This window comes from Phaethon lepturus, unplaced genomic scaffold, assembly GCF_000687285.1.
Source record: "Phaethon lepturus isolate BGI_N335 unplaced genomic scaffold, ASM68728v1 scaffold695, whole genome shotgun sequence".
NCBI classification, from domain to species: domain Eukaryota; kingdom Metazoa; phylum Chordata; class Aves; order Phaethontiformes; family Phaethontidae; genus Phaethon; species Phaethon lepturus.
In genome coordinates this window covers 33962-56589 of record NW_010542432.1, presented here as the reverse complement: position 1 = coordinate 56589, position 22628 = coordinate 33962, and the positions used below count along the sequence as shown (strand labels likewise).

The 22628-nt window shown below is 40.9% G+C and overlaps 1 protein-coding gene across 1 annotated transcript in view; it reads right to left on the bottom strand.

The window, feature by feature from the left end:
- The window catches only part of NFKB1 (nuclear factor of kappa light polypeptide gene enhancer in B-cells 1), a 47966-nt gene that overhangs the window by 3859 nt on the left and 21479 nt on the right, over positions 1–22628 (bottom strand). The window contains exons 6-18 of the mRNA XM_010287999.1: positions 21983–22146; positions 21070–21228; positions 18988–19092; positions 16972–17063; positions 16243–16381; positions 13704–13826; positions 12531–12620; positions 11516–11698; positions 8707–8848; positions 5310–5424; positions 3005–3206; positions 1641–1810; positions 685–787 (exon numbers count right to left, since the gene is read on the bottom strand). Of these exons, the coding sequence (XP_010286301.1) occupies positions 685–787; positions 1641–1810; positions 3005–3206; positions 5310–5424; positions 8707–8848; positions 11516–11698; positions 12531–12620; positions 13704–13826; positions 16243–16381; positions 16972–17063; positions 18988–19092; positions 21070–21228; positions 21983–22146 (1787 nt within the window). The remainder of the gene's footprint in view (positions 1–684; positions 788–1640; positions 1811–3004; positions 3207–5309; positions 5425–8706; positions 8849–11515; positions 11699–12530; positions 12621–13703; positions 13827–16242; positions 16382–16971; positions 17064–18987; positions 19093–21069; positions 21229–21982; positions 22147–22628) is intronic.

Here is a 22628-nt window from a genome sequence, read left to right as displayed (position 1 = left end):
AAGAGGGGGAAAAAAACGACAAGTAGAGAGTTAGGGCTCAAAGTGCGAGCTATGACTCTCAGCTGTCTTCCAGTCCCATTCTTGGCTCACACAGAGCGTAGCGTGAGGTGATGAAACAATGGCATGGTGCTGCTTTTTATAGTGTCAAGAAAAAGTGTGGGTATTACTAAAAGGCCAAGCAGACAGCCAGAGCAATGGAAGGCTTGGATTTCTGTTTCCAAGGAGAAAAATCATGTCTAAATACATCTGAAAAAAACATTCCAATAAGTATTGAAAACTAACTCTTCTACAGTGATATAAAATAGGAGACACTAACGAGCTCACGGTTCAGTGACCTATTTTTTGTTTTTAAAGCAGTCCAACACTTATCCCAACCATGTAACGAGGTCTCTGCTGTTTCAACTATAAAAAACTACAAAAGAAATACTCAAAAAAAAACTTTCAGGAGTGCTCAAGAGATTTTTTTCCTTGACTAACACAATTTGCTCTTTTAGCCATTAGATGGTGCTAAAGAGCAGTACAGCACCTGAAAGCAGGCCTTTCCTGAGTCAAACCAAACCTTTATGCTTTTAACATCCAGTTTCTTCTGTTCAAGTTCACTAGCACATTCTTTTCTGCTTCCAGCCTTCTAGCCTGAATTGTCACTGTGAAAGAAAACTTTCCAGCAAATATCTGTTTTCATACCTGCTGCCCTGAGAATCGCTGCTAATTTTGTAGAGCCCCTTCCCGCTGCTATGTGAAGAGGAGTTGTCCCATCATACGTCGTGCTGTCCACATCTGCGTCACCCTGAGTTTTTATTGAACGACAAAAAGAAAAATTCTGCTCGTCTGTACAATACAGCTGCAGAGATCTTGTCTGCATAAACATCACTACTCTCCAAATAAGCACCATTCCATGCCTGTTTGCATAAAAACTCTAATCATTGTCTGAAAAGAAGGAATTGGAAAGTAACCAGTAGTGTCTGCCTGCAGGAACAGATGGTGGTTGTGTGCTCCAGCGTTACAGCAGGAGGCACAGCATACCAACCCAAATAAGGCAGGTAGATAAAAGCCACTTTGCATCCTATGTAATAGTTTTGCCACCTGATGACCCGCGGCCTTTGCAGTCTGAACTGGTGCACACAGAACGCTGCCATCCTGCTGCTCTTCTGGAGAGCAGTGAGGCTGGTGCCACATTTGGACATGGCTACCAAAGGAAGCCACCGCAGCCAGCTGTGGGTGTGTAGAATTAAGCACACTAGGATCAAGGTGTTCAAGAGACAAGTATTTCTAGATACACACAGCTATCTCTCTGCACAGCTGCGTACGCGTTCCACTTCACACAGATGAAGTAATGCACTTGTTCGTGAGTAGTTTCACTGGCTGCTGGGATTCACTGCAAATTAAACATGGCACACGAGCTCAGGTCAGGGTCACAAACTGTAAATTCCTCAACTTGGGCAAAAGGTTCACCAGCCATACTGAACAAGTAATAACAGGCAACAGGAGCAATAACTTTGCCATTATACCATTTTAAGTAATCAAGTCGATAAACAGCAAAAACCCCTTCCTTCTGGTTCCTCTGAAGCACCTGAGGATTTTCAAGAGTTTTTAAAATATGTAAAGTCAAAAGACCTGGGAGAAAGAAATTCTGCCCTTACCTCAAGCAAGAGGCAGCCTGCCAAAGGGATGTTCTCTTGTTCAACAGCTAAGTGCAATGCAGTTCGTCCAGATTTTTGTTCCTGAGCATTGACATTAACTCCAGCAGCAATCAGCTGTTTGAGGCAGGACATGCTATTTGCCATCACCACCATGTGAATTGCACCGAGACCTACACAAACCAAAAGCCATCCATCACATGCATTAATATTTGAAAAATACAGAAACACCAGAGTAATGAGTTTTGAAGTGGATGCATCTAGTAGAATTGTAAAATGAGAGTTACTCATTTACTCATCTGAGAAAAAGTGACTTATTTTGCTTGCTTTTACACTAAAAGATGGGGTGTTCATAAAAATGTTCTTTGTGTGTAAATTGGAACTAGTTGTGTTACCGATGGCAAGTCAAAGCCATCGGGGCGGGGGGTATGCGGATAAATTGGCAGATTACCAGGTGGAGCAGGAGGCAGGAACTAAAGAGCTCGCCTAGAGCATCTCTCTGCCTCAAAGGAGAGTAGCCTTAAAAAGAAAATCTGCATCTTGGTAGAAAATGAGCAGGTGCCCTGCACTGGCCCCATCTGCTGCTGAATATCTCTTCTAGAAACCGTCTGGGGAAAAAAAGGTATATTTTAGTATCATCCTCCTGTTAAGGGCACACTGCCCTATCACCTCAAGATTACCTACACCAGCTCAGAAAGAGAATAATAAAGCCTTGTATTTCAAAAACAAACAAACAAACCCAAACCCCAAACCAACCAACCAAAAAAACCCCTCTCTCTGAGGAACTTCACACAGTTTTTTGAATCCCATAATGACATTTTTGGGTCAGACATTTTACAATCTACTGGAGCTGGAGAACTAAATTCAAATAACCTGCACCACTGGGAAAATGGAAGAATTCTGTCTTTGTGGTTATTTTATAGGCTATTTATTCTGTATGGTCACAAAGTACCAGATATGAAACTTGACACTGGTCCAAAAATTATCTTTGAGGGGATTTAATTCATTAGAGAGGAGGGGGAAACATTTTCTTCTGGGGAGATTTTTTAAAAAACAGAGGTTGCATAAGGTATCTCAGGGGGGACACAGTGCTTGACATTTTGTGAGATTAAAGAGAATATACAGTAACAAAAATTCAAATCCATACTGTGTCACGTGGCCATTACCAATCTTTATGTTCTGTATAACCAGAAAACTTACGTGTCTGTGTTCTCTCATCTGTGACTGCAGGCACATAAAAGCCAAGGATAGCATATGCAAAATGGGGAAAGGTCCGTATCTACCAGTGTAGAAACACTGTGCTGGCAGGAATTGAGGTGTGCTTGTCCGGCAGGTAAGTGTGAAATACAGCCATTGACTTTCCATACCTTCACCATTGGAAAGGTTGACCATCGGAGATATCTTCTTATGCTTGAGGAGTAGACTCAAAATCTTGTCGTCTCCTTCAGCAGCAGCTAAATGTAAGACAGAATTACCATGGCGATCCAGAAGGCTGACATCTGCTCCAGCCTTCAGCAAGTCTTCTACCACCTCTGCCTGCTTTGTGATTACTGCCAGGTGCAAGGGGGTCTAGAAGTGACAGAAGCAAGCCATGAGAAGATAAGCAAGGGCTACATCACTTCTACAGAAATCTCTTAAACCCATAAAAGCTCCCAGTGTGAGGAGACGTTACTCTGCTTCACAGCTAACCGAAACGAAAAGCTTGCCTATCTGTACGTTTGTTTGGGTTTTTTCCCTACTGCATACGACAAATAGGGCTTCTACTTACTGGAAATAAAAGCTGCCTTGCCAGTGTCAGCAGTTGGACTTGGGGAGGAACAAAGATATTGCCTACTCTATAAGCCAGGGCACTGACCTGGCTATTTGAGCATTGCGGTGCAAGGGACCCGGGAAATGAGCTAATCCCTGTGCCCCCCCCGACACTATCCCTGCTTCTAGCTGCCCTATAGCCAAGGTCATGCCACAGAGGGAGCACATGCGCTTTGCAGGGCCTGCTTAAACCTGCCTTTGGCACTGAACTATGGTGCTCCCGATTAAGAGGTTTGCAGCCATAGGCTTAGGATTCCTTATCCCTCAAAATGACTGCACAGAAAAGAAGAAAATCCTGCTGTTCTGTGCATTTGTCAAAGTGCAGAACAGCCGTGCATTTACGCAGTACTTGTCTATCTAGCTGATGCTATTTGCGCATTCACCATTTTTGTGCAGAGACACCTGCAGCACCGAGAGGCTCTTGGGCTGAGAGGTTTCAAGTATTTCCAAAGGTTGACTGTAATACTGCCTTCTCGACAGTCTTGCCAGTGAACAGCATCATGTAAAACATACACAGAAATTTATGTATTTAAACAGTAGGCACTCCAGTAAGGGTTGGGAAATCATATTTTCAATGCTAAATTAATCTAAAAATTGCATAAGATTCCATCTCCGTATCATCATCCTTATATTATTATATACTCTATATATACCTATAAAAAAACCTTCTAGCTCTGTACAATAAGCTTGTGTTTGTCAATAGATTTGTCAACATATTTTGCACTTAATTACTGAATCTATACGGTATATGTACGATTCAGCTTTCAGAATATCTGTACAGAAGGAAAATTCTGACCCAAGCCTATGCTCCCTCCCACCACTGGCTTAAGGCTGAAGTAGAAGGTAGGAATAGCCGTAGAAGTCCTGGTAGTTAGAGATTTATTTCTTGTGTGGAACACAGCTTTGCTTCCTGAATTCAATTCAGGATCTTCTGCTTGCTTTCATCAGCCTCCACATTTCAAACTTGCTTTATATAAACGTAAAAAATGAAATGTGAAAGAGAACAAAAAAGTCAAAATAAACCCTCTGGGACTATCCGTGTAGAATAAAAACCTGCCTTCACTGTTCACAGCAAAAGAAATGACACAAATGTCAGAGCGCTGCTGTGTAATGTCCAGCTGGTTACCTCTGGGACAACCGCATGGTGTGCACAGTCGAAAAGAGACTCTTTTTCCAGGCAGGTCTCCACAGCTCTTTTTAAAGCCTGAGTTACAATACAAAAAGCTCAGACTCTGTCATAGAGGAAGTGGAGGGGACAGAATTGTGCCTGGCAGTTAGGAATTCTTTTCCTACTCGGTAAAAGACATGGGGATGGGCTTTTTTTTGTTTTGCTATCTAGAAATTTGGTTTGAATATAGAAATGAAAGGGAACTCTTGGTGTTCGTATGATGGGCACAAATACCATCAGGGCTATAGGAAGGGCACAGTTTGTTACAGCTTCCACATGCCTATAGATAACTGATGATGCAGCAACTGACTCATCATCCTGAGTTACCCCATGTTAGAAAGGTCAAAAGAGCCCAGAGTTGGCACGCTGTAATCCATACCACTGGTTTAACGACAGAGAAGCAAAATAATGAAGACATGAACCAAAGAATTTCCTACTTTTGGCCTGTGCTACAATTAAACCCTGGAGACGTTTCTGTTGACATTAAGGGGAGTTATGAACTAAAGCGGTGAAAACGTGCTCTTGCTCCTCCACCACCTTACAATATGTCATTGTGCTTCTAAACTCATTTGCATCACAGTCTCATCTGGGCTCATTCCAACAAATAGAAAAAAAATAAGACAGGCGGTAAGCTGTGCAATTTCTTTTTAACTGGCTGAGCAATCAACACCACTTAGATCACCACAACTGCGTACCTGATAAAGGTCGTTTCTCATGTTAATGATGTCATTATAATTCAAATCAGGCATCACTTCCAAGAGGTTTTTCACCAGCTCAGTATGAAGGTGTATAATTGCTAAATGAAGGACACTGAAACAAACAAAACAGATTAAAAAATTCATACTATTCTCAAATTTATTATAAAATTTTTAAGGTTTTGTTGCAGATCTGATTGAATTCTGAGATAAACACTTGACTATTAGAGGTCATGATTTCAGCACTAAATATCAGCACCTAAAATGAATCCCAGCATTAAAAGCAGCTAGTCAAAAGGTAACTGTGTTTGACCCTTCAGTCACAAAAGCAGACTCAGGATGGCTTTTGCTAGTCCTGAGCGTAACTTAACTACTAGTCTAATAAATACAAACTGTAGCACAAAATAATTGTTTCAAAACTTGTTGAAATCCCCAGATTTTCTGTTTTGTTTTTTTTTCATGCTTTGAATTTTGCAGCACATGAATACCTCTTACTGTCAAAACCTTCCTTCAGAATTTCCACAGGCCTCTCTGCCATCAAAGCAGATTTTCCTGTGGGTTTTTCCCCAGATCTGTGGGGTTTTCTTGTCTTCCTTTTCAAACAGAAAAACGACTAAGGACTCAGGCCCGGTGACTAACACCCACAGGATTTGCAGCAGTGGCCAGAGACGTCACGCCAAAAGATAAACCTGTTTTGGGCCATGAGTGACTCTGCATAGCAAGACACTTCACCACTTCTGCTCTGCTGGGTTAATGCAACGGCCTTTCTCATGCCCTTCTCCAGGGCCAGGTCCTTCACCACCAGCCAAAGTGGCTGTACTTGCAAAACGACACCAGGAAAAAAGCAGGTTGTCAATCCCACCACCCCTCTCCAAGCAAGCCTGATCTCCCCCCAAGACTTCATTTCCAAGTCACGCCCTTTGTTTTGAAACATACCTTGCCACGCTCTCCCTTAGCAGATGCTGGCCAACTCCCAAACTCATCTTTTTAGCATATTGCTGCTGCCACACAATAGCAACACACGACACGTGGTGTGTTTGTTATGCTGCTCCAGAAATACCTGAATATACTCAGATCTACACTTCCATCAGAAAAATCGAAAGAAGTTCCTTGCCCTTCAGAGCATAGAGTCATCTTGAAATTGAGACTGAAGGCACTCAAAACCAGAAGGTATTTTAAACGGGAAAAAAATGTGATTTCTAATCCGAACTCATCCTCGAAAGGCCTGTTTTATTGGTTCTGGACACTGCGATAAGCAGTACCGTGGCACTTTCTCTCCTTCAGCTCTCCTCTGCTGTTCAGCCCCACCACTACTATAAGAGAATTCCTCTGCTCTCTGGTAGATGCTTCTCATTATGCTCTATCATGCTGACATTTTATTTCCGAATCTCAATTCAGAATCAAATTTGCTCTTCTACTGCCTTTAGTTGTCTCTCCTGTAGCAAGTATTTTAATTTTACCCTGCTGCTACATGTGATGCTGTAAAGACATGCTGACTAGACCATAAAAGGGCAGTCAATTCCATTTCTTAAACAGTCCTACATAAAAAAATGCATTTCAGCACTGCTGCGGAGGCAGAGTGCCGTAATACTGTCAGGCTTCTGAAGAGCAGTAGTACTGGCATAAATGCAGGAACAGCCGGTGTTACTGCATGCCCACTGTTAATATATACCAATCACAGATCAGTGTATTTTGTCTTAAAGTCATAAAACACAACATAGGGTCCCATGAAAGGTATTTTCATTCCCTACGTACTATTTTGATGAAAGATGAGCAAAATTGTTGACAGCAGCATTACTTTAAAGGCTTAAGCAAAAATTTTATAGTTTTTGCCATGTAATTTTAATGATTAAAGTGAAAATTAGGGAAATGATTTATGAGTTTTGCTTCCCGACCCCCCACCAGCTCTTGGACAAGAGCTGGAAGACAGTCACCAAACCTTTGTTTTGTTAAAAGGTTGCAGAGTAATTTAGATGTGTTACATGCTCACAGACTAAAATCCATCCCAGCAGACAGGTGACATGAGCTTGAGCCTCACATACCTGCGGGTACTTCTTGATCCAGGAACAGAACTATTTACCATCATTCTGAAACGTATTTTGACTTTGTTGAAATGCCCTGCAAGTCCAAGACTGAGAGGCACCTTACTGATATTTAAACGCAGGTCCTACTTGCTCAATACTCCTCTACTCACCACTTCTTTTTAAACACAGAAGCTGTATTGCCCAAAGTGCTAGCAGATCTTGTTGCTAGCTCCCACCTCGTACATATTCCTGCTTTCCTCAAAGCAGATATTAGGTTGCCAGCTGGAAAGCAAAGCAAGTAAAGTAGCTATCTCTGATTTTGCAGTCCTCAGTGTATGCTGTTTGTTGGTAATCTGAGAGCTATTTTCACTGAAAGTGCAGCGAAAGTGGTAGCCTCTCACAGAGTAATCAAACAATGGGATAGCATGTCTCAGTCACTCCTAATTTTCTATCTAGCTAGACGCCTTAAGGCTTCTATGGCTTCTACTGTACAAAATGCTGCAATTTCAGGGGACATAAGCGATTGCACAGGGCCTGCCCAAAGTCTGCCAGCTAAAAAGTGAGGGAGCGATAATGTCACTTGCTTATTCAAGAGATTATCTTTGCATGTGTTCAGAGCCACTTTCTCAGAATTTGCTTTTAAGTAAATACTCATCATTAGCTCCTCGCTGTATTTCACTAGCTGAGTCCCACAGAATTTGCACAGCTGTAGAGGAACAAAATGGATTTCTACTCCAGCTCACATTATTCAAGGACTGATAAGCAAATATTAGCAGCCAAGTCTGCCACGCAGATCCGTGCAATCTCTTGGAAGACAACAGGACAGTACAGATGTGAGCAAGAGCAAAATACTGTCCTCTGGGAAGAGCTTGCTATCAGTGGGAGAAAAGCAGCATGGGCCCTTCAGCTATTATTTCTATGTCTCCCGGTGCACTTTTAACTTAAAGCTTCCTACAAAGACTTAGGGGCTTGCATGGAATAAAAAGCAGCGCACTCTCCTTCAGCACAAAGCTGAGGATCCCCATCAAGTGTGTATCATGATGCAAGCGTAGCACTTCACGGTCCGTCAAGACTTTAAGTAAAAAAGGCAAACAAACTCACAACAAGCTCAACGCACCCTCAATGACCAGAATACTTTCTGACAGGTACTGGATCAATGAACTTTCTCCTGCAAGTGACTTTTCTGCAAACGCAACAAAAATATCTAAATAGCAACTGTACCTCTCCCAAACAGCACAAAGGAGAATGATATTTATTTGATTAGAGCAGTGCTGCAATTCATGATCGGCACCAGCAGGGGACAGAACAAATTGACTACACCATTCTGCCATCAGAAACATTACTTTCAACCCAGTAAGTACAGGCCAACTTACTTGTCTCCGTTTTCATCCTGTACAACAGTGAGATGGCGCTGAACAGCCAACAGCCTCTTCACATCTCCCGTTACAGCATAATCAAAGAGAGCACTGCAGTGACGCTTTGCAAGCTGCATGGCCTTCTCCAGGAACAGACCATCTGCAACACAAAGTTTTGCCTTCATCAGTTTGGTTGTCTTCCTTGGAACACCGCCTTCTTTTGACAGGCATTTGTGCTGCCAAAGAAATAATAAAGCACCGACCACCAAGCATTACTTGCTGATTCACAGCGAGAGGCTGCTAACTACTCCTGAGGGGTAAGGATAGCGGGAAGAATGAGTCCCTTGGGGAAAAAAAAACCACAAAACTAGGTGCATGCTGAGCATTCAGGCAGCAAGAATCCTGAGAATAGTGAAACTCTGGAAGCTACCTTTAGTTTGAGTGGCACGAACTTGGATTTGCTTAGACACCAGGCGCATCTAAGGACTCTTGTCCATAGAGCACTTAACCTCCCATGCAGTTCTGAGTAGCTCAGACTTGAGGAAACTGAGGCACAGGAAGCCTAAGCGATCTGTCAAATATTGGACAGAAACTTGCAGAAAAGCTATGGAATAAATGCAGGTCTTTGTGTCCCCTCTCTGACTTGAACCATGCAGTCTCTCCTGCTATACAGCAGGAGCACAGAGAGTCTGTTCACCTGTTTAAAACATTCCAGTGTTTGCAATGCTTGCTATCTGTAGTATCCTGATTTTTTATTTATAAAACGTACAACCACTGAGATTTCAAAAAGCAGAATCTGTCATGGTGGGGAGGCAAAAGGGAGAGAGGGGAGGAAAGAAGCTCATCTGTGGAAAAAAGTCACTTTATCTGCTCTGTCAATACCTTTGTGGTTCTATACCAGCAAGAAACCTGCAAAAATGAAACAGATGAACTTTCAAACAACTGTCGTCATTCTGGAAAGCAGTATCATATGAAACCAGCCTGTACTTTCAACAGTTTCACGTTTCTATAAAACCTTGTAAGGTTAGAAATGCTAACAGCAAACAAGTAAAACAGACTTTGTCATTTCAAACACACATAGGGAGAAAATACCCAGGACTTCCAGCTACACAAAACCAGGCATTTAGACTGGGTTAGAAGCGTATCCCCGATGAACATGAATACATTATTTCTGTAAGCCAAAGACTTACTCAGCTATCCATGAAGCTGATTGTTCCAGCCAATACATCACTGTGGTTCCTATACTATATGCCCAGGCTGATGCATTTATATTTGCTATTTACCCCTTAACACTAAATAATAACACTAAATGGATGTTATGTTCAGGATATATATCCAGGGTAAAGGATGTTAGGCAATTCAGTCTTTTCTCATTATAGACATTTCCAAAGTCAAAAAAAATGGATGCTGAACCTCACTGGTTTCTCATATCACGCACACAGAGAAGATAGCCTTCAAAATACCCCAAGATAGGCTAATACTCAAATGTTCTAACCTGCAGTAGCCACTTCCTGCAGCCTGTTCTTCTGCGTCTATTCTTCATATAACCTCAAGCTTGAAATTGCCTCTTTTCATACCATTATAATATATAAAGAAAAGAAACATTCAACTACCTGCCTACAATGCTCATTACTCGGAAACCAGGTCAACAATTCAGGCCCCTTCTTGGCGACTGCTAAAGGGACATTATTATTTCGTCACATATCAGCAAAAGATTTTGCTCTCTGAATCAGTCACGGGATTTATCACAACCAGAACTGCAAAGAGCAAGTTCTTCAGCTTTTCTCAGGAGCACCATCTGCTTCTCAGATCACAAGCAGCTACACCGTGGGGGTTTTTACAACTACAACCCATCTACTACATGACTTTGGTTTCCCAAGATACAGTTTCTACTGCTGTTAACAGCAAGCGTCACACAGGGCTGATACACACCAGGTAACGTGCCCTCTCCCTGACCAAGGGGGGAACAACAAAAGCGATCCAGACCCCACTGCACTTGGTAAAAGCCAAGAACAAAAAATTCCTTTCTGCTCAATTCCTACCACTACCACGTCTCTCTAGTCCAACTGTTGTTTTTTTAGTTTTATGAGAAGGGTGATTACTCAAATCCTTTAAAAAAGTGACCATCAGCTCTTCTAAAAAACAATCCAGGAAAAGAAATTCTTACTGTCTGTGAAAGGGCAATTTGTAGTCTTCGTATATTTTGCCACTCTACTGCTAAACCATTTCTACTGACTACTCTTGCCTTCCTCCCCTTTTGTTCGCCAGTTTGATGTATAAGACTTTGCTACCCAACAGTGTTACTTTACTGTGTATTTGTCATATGGGAACAGATACATTTACATTTTTAATTCAAACCTTCAATGTTACTTTGCATGCGATTTAACAGCAGAATTGCAGGGAAGAACTACTGCAACAATCACGCCAACATCCATTTACTCATCCATGAAACCCTATCAAGTATCAAAAGCTGTGTTAACTGCTGAATTGTATTCCATGCAGCTTCGCTGCTTTGCAGTGTTCCTCATACAGCTTTATTATAACGCAGTGTTAAACGTGCCCAGCAGGCTAAGCCATCTCTTCTCCGTGCACCACAAGCAGAAGCTCAGTTGCCCAGTGGCAACACAAAGGTGGAAGATTATCTACAGAACTATGTATGGGGAGGGACCTTAGATTTGGGGAAATGGAATCCCTCCTGTTTCCTCCAGGAGGCATTATCAGATTCTGAAAACAGCAAGCAGACATCATAGAGTTTCCAGGCCTTTAACAGCAGCTTTGTCTATACTGCAGTTTGACCTACCCTAAATACATTTACTTGTTCACTTACCCTGCCACCTGCAATCTGCTTCATGTACTTCAGTTTGACAGGAAGTGGCATCCTCCTCCTCCTCATCATCAGAGGTTCTGCACTCATTCCCCTCCATAGTTTCCATTTTCACATCGTGTTTCATGTCCCATTTGTCACTGTGTTTGCTCTTCCCACCTTGTTCAGCTGTGCTATTTGATAGTCCTTCAAATAGAAAGTAGTATCATTAGCATCCAATATTGCTGCTTTTTTATGTAAGTGATAAAGCTCAACCAGCCAAAACCAAAGCCTACAGAACCCTACGGAACTCAATATAAAAAATTACTTTGACATAGCGGTTATCATTAAACACTTATGAATCATACTACTACAGATGCCAACACACATGGACAGTCATAGCAAAGTAACTTGCTCTAAAGTGATGTTACATTTTTGACAGCCTCTGCTTTAAAGATAAACTTTTATATGTAACAATAGATATACCTGTCTTTTTATGGTACAAGAACGCAAGTCTGAAGTTTTCCCAGGAAATCTGGCAGAATTGTTCAGATTTACTTTAATTTTTCTGACAGCGAATTCATCCCTGAGACTTTGGAAATAACTGCAGAGTATTCAACATGTAGTTTTGAAGCAACTTCCCCGTTTTAGGAAGCCAAGAATGCCCTTATTATTAACTCAATCTTTTCTACTGACTTTCATGTTATTTCTTTGGGCTACCGTGTAGTACCAGACTGTGGCAACAAAGGAAGACACCTTTTCTCTGGTCTAGTCCTTGGGTCACCTGTAATCAGCATGTTCAAGTAAGCGAAAGGGCTGTTGCTCAAAACATACACTGAACACAGAAGTGCACGGAGGGGTTTCGAGGACTGCTGCCCAGGAGTTAGTAAAAAGGAACATGCACACAGCTTTTAAGGTAGACTTGGAGAGAAATGAAGAGAAGCAGGGCAGTATAATCTACACAAACTCCTCTGTTGCCAGAGGTTCTAGAAAAGAAACTGATTCTAGTGAAAAAGAAGTATGACATTTTTACTGTTACCATGTTTCATTCCAGCATTGGACTTTGTTGTGCCAGGGTGGAAATGCATCCCTCCAAAAGCAGAGTATCCATATGAAGGGTAACTGAACCCTAAAGAAAGGAAAAAGGTTAAAAATTAATAGAATTACACCCTAATGCAATGAAAACACCATCTGGAAGAACACTGAACCTAAAGAACTGAAATTTTTTTTTTTCTACATACCTTCTGCTTTATTCCATCTGATTAAAATAAATTTTCAGGACTGCAGCTGAACCCTCTCCCTCCCCTTCAAAAACCCAAGGAAATTCTAGATGGTTGGCTAGTGACACTCTCTATCCCAACATCCATATGAGCACACAAATGTAGTATCACTAGTATGCTTCATCTAAAACTCAACTGAGACTTCACAAACTACCTCTACGCTTTTGAATCTTTGTGATTACAACAGATTCATATTCTGATGTTAGGCTATAGATGTCCTGCTACCAACGCATGAAACAATTTGAAAACTGCTGCTCTGTCCCCTGCTCTAAAAAAAGGGTTGCGAAGGTATTGTGATTCAGATGACAACTGCTGATCTACAAGTTTTTAATGCTCTGCTGCAAGAATCAAAGCAATGCTTTTATGATCCCGCCTCTCAGATATGCTCTGGCTTCAACAGATAGAGCACAGTAGAAAATTTACTAAATAGTACCTCAAATTTTTTAATAGTTCTTTGGACTAAAAGGGTTAGTTTGCCAAATTCCACTCCTGGTTGCAGAAATAATTATGAACCTGTTTAATTTTAAGCACCCAGGATGGTACTTAGCTGAGCTGTCTCATGAGTTTCAGTGCCTTCAAGGCCCCAGGAAGCAACAAAGCTAAGGTGTGATCGATTCTTGACTCAGACTCCCTCAACTACAAAGATGTTATCTGTGACTTAAAGCTTCATGGAAGAATATTAAAAAAAAAAAGAAAAAAAAGTCACCAGGAGCCTTATATCCCAGTAGGAAGGCAAAGGAGCTGATGAAATATTTAGAAAACAAGGAGATGCTTGACTGAAATGAGTAACGCTGGTACAAACACAGGAGAGTCAGGTCTTATCTACCTAGAAGATGATGAAATCCTCATCACATTTTAAAAATCAGAATAAACATCTGCCCTGCTGTCAAAGATGAATGCCTTCCCCTCTTCGCCCAAAACTGCTGCCTTACCAGAGCCAGCACCGCCACCTCCCCCTCCATACATGCCACTGCCTCCTGCGCCACTGCCTCCACCATAGCCATCAGAGAAGTTTGGCATGAGCTTCTGTCGTTTCCTCTGCACTTCTTCTTTATCTGGGTTAGAAGGAATAGACAGGATAAGGAGTACGGTGGCCATGTACAGCACACAGGGTGTGCACGCAGGAAAGCATTACTAAAGTTTACTAGTTTATAAAGAAAAATACAGAGTGCTGTAGAAGAGTCAACTCTCTAGAAACTCCAAATAACGGAACAACTTTGTATGTAATGGAGCAGTGAGAATTCCTTGAGAAACGTGCTAGTGCCAAGTCCTCAGCCAGACCATCAGCATCACTCAGGCCTGAGTAGCCTCTTCAGTTAGGTCAGGTGCCTTATGCTCCAACTGGGAGCAAAATGTGCACACATGTTTTAGGGGGCTCAGAGTTTCCTTCAAAAGTGTCTCCTGTACTTGAAGCCCTGGAAATCAGTGGTCTCAAAATTCTTCTATGTCCAAGCCAAGTCATAAACCAGCACAAGTGCCCTGAACCACAAACTTGTTCAAGAAAATTTGCCTTTGGGAAATATAAGCACAGGCTCTTCTACTAAGCAAACCTACTTCAGAAATGGACCCTTAACAAAGGGTCAGCAAATGACAAGGCACTTTGATTTCCAACAGTGCAGAGTACCTGCAGTGCCCTTTGAAGTTTTGTTTAAGGGCAAGGATGGCGAGAAATGGTGAAAACAACATTTGCTTGAAATGATTTACTTGAAATACCAGAAAAGCCACCAGAATAAAGATCGCTTATTTTCAGGCAGGACATAATACTGTCAAACCATGCTGAGCAGCAGTAGGAAAAAAAGCCTAAATATTTTATAGTGTGAGTACCAAATAATACTTAGCCCTCCTGGAAAGGAAAACAAATATTTAAAAGAAGTATCCCAGTGACTAGGGAAAGTGAAAATGTCATGACAAGAGCTACAAAAATAGGGATACAAACATTACAGGGGTTAAAATCCAGTAGAACTGTTGAGAAAAGAACAAAATATCCTTCATTCATTAAACGATCTAGTAGTTTTCAACAGCCATATGACAAAAAGAAATTTCATGCACAGGCACATCAGTCAGTGCATCAAATGAGATAGCTGAATACATGAAACAGAATATTGAAAAATACAAGTGCAAGTGCATTATTCCCAGGCATACATGATCCGTAAGTATGTACGCATGCACGCACCAGCCATACTCACACTAATGAGGAGAGAAAACTCTAGAAAGCGATCTAGTCAGAGAAACAAACAAAAAAATCCATGTACATAGGTCTAAGTTTGTGTGAACACTTACAACAAGGGAAAAAAACAGTTCCTAAATGGTAATATCACAACTAGGTTGTATAGGGGGTCTGAAATTGCACATAACAATGTTGAATTTTGTTTACTCCATTAAGAGGCACATAGAAGAGGTTTGCTTCATATTTGGCAACTTTGCTCTACAGTCGTACACTTCACTTCAATAATTTCCTATACAAAATCCTCTAGCAACTCTAGAAGTTTTTGTGAATGGATGCTTTTTGCTACTTTATAATAATAAGTGTAAAGGAGACTCACTTGGATGTCAACAACCACCCTTCTCCTCAGCTGTCTTTAGTCCCATTACCACAGACACACACATGTTTAGAGATTCTGACACGGTATTGGTGTGCACTGAAAATGTGCAAGATTAGGACTTAGTAATATAGGTAGGTAGACTGTCAGGCAGAAAGATTGTCTTAGTACAACAAAACACCAATTCTGACTTGGACCTCAAGGCATTTCCATATCGTTAACATTACTGATATTTAAAACCACGACTGCCGCTGCCATTCATGTCAAACATTTCAAATGTAGACTGTAAAGGGCACAGATCTACTAGTTAAACTTCTTTTCAGTAACAACATAGGAAGCAGGTCTGATGCCAACTCTTCTACTTCCACTAAGCGACTAACATTTTAACATAAGAGCTTGAAACAGCACTTTCCCCTGCTCTCACAAGAAGTGCCTTGGGCTTACTTAACTAGCTCAGGCAATTGGAAAATTCAAAAACATCAGCGAAATTGTGTGGCATGATGGTAAAAGGAGAGAACTGCAAAATACGTACTTTTTCCACTAGATACCAATCAATCTTTGGTTTAAGGTTTCATCTGAAAGTACTGACAGCAAAATGTCCTCAGATATTAATTTGCAGAAACTCAGAGGAAGAGAGTGCCATCTACTGTACGGCCAGGCATGCATGCAGATCGGAAACTTGCAGGGAGTAAGCCTCGCTAGGAAAATGCTCACAGATTTACCAGCCCAACAAAAAATCCTACAAACCCATTACAGAACTACCACCTTTTATATTAGCTCTGCTCAAAACAAGGAGGCAAATATCTTGTTTTCTAAAAATAACAATTACAAGGAAAAAACCTCTCATCCAAAAAGTCCTATCTTATTAAAAACTTTCCCAGGGACCCTGCAGTTTTCATTTCCAATATATAAAACAGGTTTAATGAATTACCTTTGATTTCCGGATAATAGAGAAAAGGCTTTGGTTCGCTTGTTTCTAAATCAGATTTCCGACGCAGCTGTACAAATACAGATGCTGGCTTTGTGATATTGACATCTCGATACTTTGGTGTTTTGAACACAATAGCAAACTGCGAAGGAAACAATGATAAGCACATCTATCATAAAGCATGGGTTTTGACAGCTTTGCTGTTACATTTGGGTTATGTTGTAGGAGTTGGTTCATAGCTTGGGAGGCCAAATTCTTAACAAAAGGCTGCTACAACAATAAACTTCCATTTTAGTTCTCAGTTGTACTTTTGAGTTCATGTCCTAAAGCCTTTTGGGAAAGACAGAACTGCCATGCAGAGTATCACCACATCACATATGTTAGTACTGCACTGTTTGTCCCTTCATCATTTAGCATCTATTCTGTGGCTTTCTCACTGTGCTCACAGGAGCTCTGAGAGCTTTTTGTATATCCCATTCCAATTTACACTGGTTCACAATAAAGCAATGGGTCTATCTCCCAATGTCCTCGCACTGTATTCGTAACCTGCCTAGTCACCTAACGTACATCTTTAAAGAACAGTTAAGAATGGATTATTATCAGGACTAACCAACAAAAGAAGAGGTTAGTACAGGATACAGATGCTTTCACCTAATTTACTAATTATAATGTAATCCTAGTTAACAGAAATAAGAAAATCCTTAACAAATGACAAATGCTCTGTTTACTTACCTGTCTATGCACATCTGTAGGAGAAAAGTCTCCAAAGCCTTCCCACATACCACCATTCTCATCCTCTTCATAGAAACGTATTTGAATATCGTCTGCAAAGAGTAAAAGAAACACTCTTTGGGATGTTTGTGCATTTGTTTACCGTTTGGGATGTTTGTGAATTTGTTTACCCTTTGGTTAAGTTTATTTCAGATAAAAAAAAAATCAACATGGTTACTTTTTGGCTGGATGGTAATAAGACCTGAATAATACATGAAATATCTTTATCCATTTTATGAAGACATCATAAATAACCCATTTTTGACATCAATTTTAGATCAGCCTAACTCTAATGACTTCAGTGACGTTGCTCTCTATTTACTGAGCAGTAAAAGGAGAACTAGGTTCACTACCTCTTCCTATTCTAGGGCTATAAAGCATTCCAGAGGAGCTTTATTTGGAACAAACATGTAGGGAGGGGAGAACTTGAAGCGTGAAACGTAGAAACCACCCTCTCTCCTCCAACAGTTTCAGTTCAAAAAACTGTAGCAAAACCTGAAGTGCCACAGTTCAAGTTCCGCTTGCTGCTGGCAGAGTGCCACTTTGGAGCGGCGGCTCAGAGAGACGGCAAGGGTGTGAGGGAGCAGCACATCAGCAGTGATCCCTCACTCCCCAAACACAGCACGGAGTAGAAACCTGTGATTTGCCTTCTGCTCCTCTAAACAAATGTTCTTTCCTTCTCTTTGCATTTATTTATTTATTTATTTAGAAGCACCTGGGAAATGTCACACTACCATATTCCTAGCCCAGCACTCCCGGTGAGAAAAAACTAGAAAAAGTCTATTCTCTCTTAGGGCGACTGACGGAGGACGGGCTTTTTGGAGCAGACAGACTGCTTCCTCTGATCCACCACCTGCTAGTCTCAAGACTGTGAACCACCACTTCCAGTCCTGCTGTCCTGCACGCTCAAGTTCCTTCAGGCAAGAGGTTTCCGAGAGCAATGAGGTCAGGGGAAACCCCAATCCAGCTGAGGGGAAACCCCACCTCAGGGCTTCCACTGAGTCAGGCATTTATTTATTTTGTGCACAAGAGCTATGTTTTATCTCAGTCCTTCTGATAGCAGAGGGTATATACACTACTGAAGGAAAACAGATTTTTTTCAAAGCCCCTAAAAGCCCCCAAAGCCCTCTCTCTTTCCCAAGTGGTAGAAAAATATTTGCAAGAAAAAGAGGTAGAAAAGCACAGCCTGTATTGACAGAAAATCTCACTGTGACTTCAACAACATATGCAAGGACTGATTCCAAACAGGTGAGAACAGGGCACCCATTGCACCATGCAATCTGCACCAGGGAGTCCCAGGTGTTACCTATAGCTGAAAGATGCAAAGGACTTCCCTCACTCCTATTTTTTTCTTTTTACTTCATCCCAAATACTACAACCAACCATAATAACCATTATCTTCCTATCTAAAAACAAAGCACCGAAATCCACACTGACCAATCCTGACACATTCATATCCATGAGCAGAAATTACCAAAGTGAGTCTGTGAGAAGTATCTGTGTACACTGAGTAATCACTACCATTAGCATACACATAAAAATGAAGTTAGCAGCAGTGTTGAACACATTCAGTTCCCATCAGTGGTTAATAAGAGAATGCTCGTACTTACTCTTTATAATCAGGAACTTAATCATAAATCAAAAACGTTAGAATCATTCAGAGCAGATGTTAGTTTTAACGGAGTCAAACATCACCCAGGACCCACCACCCACAAAAAATCTAGAACATGGGCAAGGGCAGAAATTTGAGAAGAACAAAGATGATCACATAGTCTCTGTGGAGGCAACACAAGCTGAATATGTTTTGCAACAGACTATTTTGATTTATTCATTTTCTGGACTGCTGGCCTGACTTCCAGAAAGGCTGAGGGCCTACAAATGCTGCTGCACTATCAGAGCAGGAGAATACTAAGGCAGCACAGCAGGCTTTATGTGTACTCCAGATGAACACCCTGGTGTGCCTTACAATACTCTTACCTTTCTGAACCTTGTCACAGAGAAGGTAAATCTCTTCCCCTCCTGTTACGCACCCTGCTGTTCTGTCCATTCTTACAATTTTTAAGTTGGAGGCATTGGGAGCTTCTATTGAAAGGAAAGATTAAAAAAACACTTACCTTCATAATAGTTTTATATTTAAAAACAAAACCAACAAGCACAACATACAGAAATGCAACAGAAATACAAGCCTCCAATACAGCCTACCTAAATCTGTTCATGTTTTTTTTACACACAAATAGATCAAAGATTTTTCATCTGAAAGGCATAATCTTGTACCCTCTAAGCTTTGACTGAACTGTGAACTATAAAATAAGGCACTGGCCATTCCAGCACAATTACTGCACTGGTAAAGTAGTACAGCAGTGAATTGTATCCAGCACTCTGCACTAGTACTGACTTTATGACAAGAGTGTGTTACAAGAGAACATAACTTTTTCTTCCCTGCTTTCTTGGCAGCATGACACTCTTGAGAGCTGTTCCCTGTATCTCAGTATTTGAATGCGACACACAATGCCTTGCATTACACTGTAGCTTACTTGAAAGCATTGTCAGTCCTTGGCCAACATACTCGACTATGATGAAAAAACCCATCTCCATGGATCTTAGTAGAGACATCAACGGACACCTGTTGGTCCTCAAGGCAGAACTACCATCTGATACGTAAAAGCAGCTGTGACAGACAGTTATGCTACCACAAGTTGTGTCTGCTCTGTGGAAGAGGCTTGAATGGTGCCCATTAAGAGTATCAGAAACAACCAAAATCCAAGATAAATCGTTTGGAACTAACAACCAAGAATTTGCCTTGGGAGCTCAGAAACTAGTAACTGACATCTACGTAGCAACTTAAAACAGCAGAAACATGCATACAAAATCTCCCCTCTATTCGTCTCCTTAGTTGGAGTCGAAATTTTGATGGCCAGATTCAGAAGGACAGGATGACTTCAACTGGTTTTACATGTAGGGCGTGATACATGCTTTGCCTCTGTTGAGGCTTTGTCCTCCTCCTTCTCTTTGCTTTACAAATACTCTCTGTCATTATGCAGGTGTGATAGAGAGTAATGAAAACCAATGGAATCTCTAAGTGTTTCTAATGAAAAATCAAGATTCCTTAAAGACACTGCTTGGTAAACCACCTCAGTCTCCACACAAAAAGATTATGTTTTCTCATCCAGAAAACGCAGGTCATGTGTGCCATCAGAACAGCAGACATCACGTTTTTTCACTCAGTGAATATATGCAAAATGGCTGCGCTAACTGCTACATTCCTCAGCAGCAAGCAACAGACTACATTAGAACAGGAGCATTTAATACCTTTTCATCTAGACTTTGTCCTTAAAAAGCCATGATGTAAATGTGACTGTTACAGAAAGAAAAAAAAAATGGTACTTTTTCTGAGTCATTACAGAATGACTATCAGGAACATGGTAATCTGCAGCTACAGAGAGGAAAACTCAGGCAACAGAAAGGGTTCAGGTAAGATGTATAAGTATGATCGAAAAGCAGAAGGGAAAACATGACATGAAAAGATTCACTTAGGAAAAAAGGACAAATAGAGGGATGTAACACAAGTATTAAAAATACTGACAGGTCTAAAGGAAATGGTTTGAGAACTCTGGTTTTGTTAGTCTCACAAAACAAGGACAAGCAGGTGGCCAGCAAAACTGAAAGGTGTCAAATTCTCCACAGGACTGAAGCAAAATAATTTTTTCCTCACATCTTGTGTGACAAGGCTTTGTGATTGAAATGCAAAAATCAAGCACTTCTTATGAATTAACAAGAATTTACAAAATCCTCATAATAAAAGTGGCAGGATTAAACACGCTAACAGCAAAATAAAATCTTCCTTTACGGCTTACATCACCATCTATTAAAAATCAGAATGATACCATGTGTTCTTGGATAGACATGGGGCCAATTATGCATGAGTTACTTGTTATTGATGAAACAACAGGCAAGCAGCAAGGCTAGCTGAGTCTACGTACAGCAGTACCTATACATCATTTTTGTATGTACAAAAGCTTGCCCTTTATTAAAAAAGTAATTAAAGCCAAATATACTTACTGCTGTCATATATCGCATCTGATATAACAGGGTCAAGTTTCCGTGTGAAACTGCCATTACTGTCAGGGAGAAAGGCTGTAAACATAAGACGCACCACACTGAGATCCATTTCTTTAGTCTGCTGTACTGCTGCCTGACGAATAATTTCTCTTTCTCGTTCTGGAACCAGTAAGTAGACAGATGAATTAACACAAGGGGTAGAGGACCCTTAACAAAACTGAGACAGCATTTCCCAAACATTGCTATCAAAAGGCATCAACAGCGAGGAAATGTTTTCCTTTGCAGTTAGTATCTATTGGTGTCTCTCTTTTTAAGCGGAGAGGAGCAGCTATTCACAATATACTGCATTCATCTTGCAGTTTATACATCAGATGTTATTTAAGGCATATAATTAAGAGACAGACAGAGAATTACTATTTTCTGCTCTCAATTTATAAAGGTTGCAAAAAGGACAAAGGCCACCACTAAGGACATTTGAATGCATCTATACAGTGCCTGAAAGCAACATAGAGCACAGGTTTTACAGTGATATGGGTGAAATGCAGGTGAATGAAACAGATATTCTCAAAAGAAGGTCCCAAGTTACTCAAGGATATCATGTCTTGTAGCAATAATGCAAAATGTCTCTACTTATCAGCTTATTAAACAGGGTAAGAGCAATGAAATATAGGTGCAGAGGTGGGTACAGGCAGCTATAGAAGGAAGTTGCTCCATTCTCATGTATGTGTTGACAGCAAAGACTCTTTCTTTCAGATTCCCTAAAACCCAGCAACAACACACCACCTCTTAAAGCACATAGCCACAGGCTGTTGTCCTGCCCAAGGCCTTTTTCTGGCTAAGAATTTGTGTTTTTAGAAGCTAAACCTGTTTTTAGTAAAAGACCTATTAAAACCAGGCCATCATTTCTACATACCAGTTAGCTGTCTGTCTCCACAGCCTTCTGCCTGCAGATAGCCAAGTTCAGGATGTACCAGGAGTCCCGGGTTGTATCCTTTTTTGCAAGCGTCTATCATGCGTGTTTCCAGAGTTTCAAACACCTTCTTCTTTGTGACATGAAGTATTCCAAGATTTGAAAACCTGCCGAATTTTGATGGAGCGAAATATTTTCTTAAAGCTTTACGCCAAACCTGCAGCGGACAGTCTCTCTCTTACCAACGGCAGTTACACAACTGAAGTCAATGGACAGAGTCTATAGACTTACTTAAGCACTATTAACACTTCAGGGCAAATTTTCCAGGAAGAAAAATTCAACCAAGCTTACAAAACACGCAAAATGTGAACAATTATATGGCAGCAATTGTATGGGTGCACGGGATTTTCCCATGGCATAAGTAGTAATCTATTAGGTTTCAGACTTACACTATGGAAGCAACTTACAAAGCATTTGTAAATCTGGCTCTCACATTGTTTGCTCTGTCTTGGCAATGACATTAACATGTCATTCTATATGGCTGTTATGCAAAGCAACTCCTCAGAATAATCCCCATCCGTTCAAAATGATTTGGAGAGCAAAGCTAAGAAGGTAAAAACAGTGCAACATTTTCCAAAGGAAATATTTT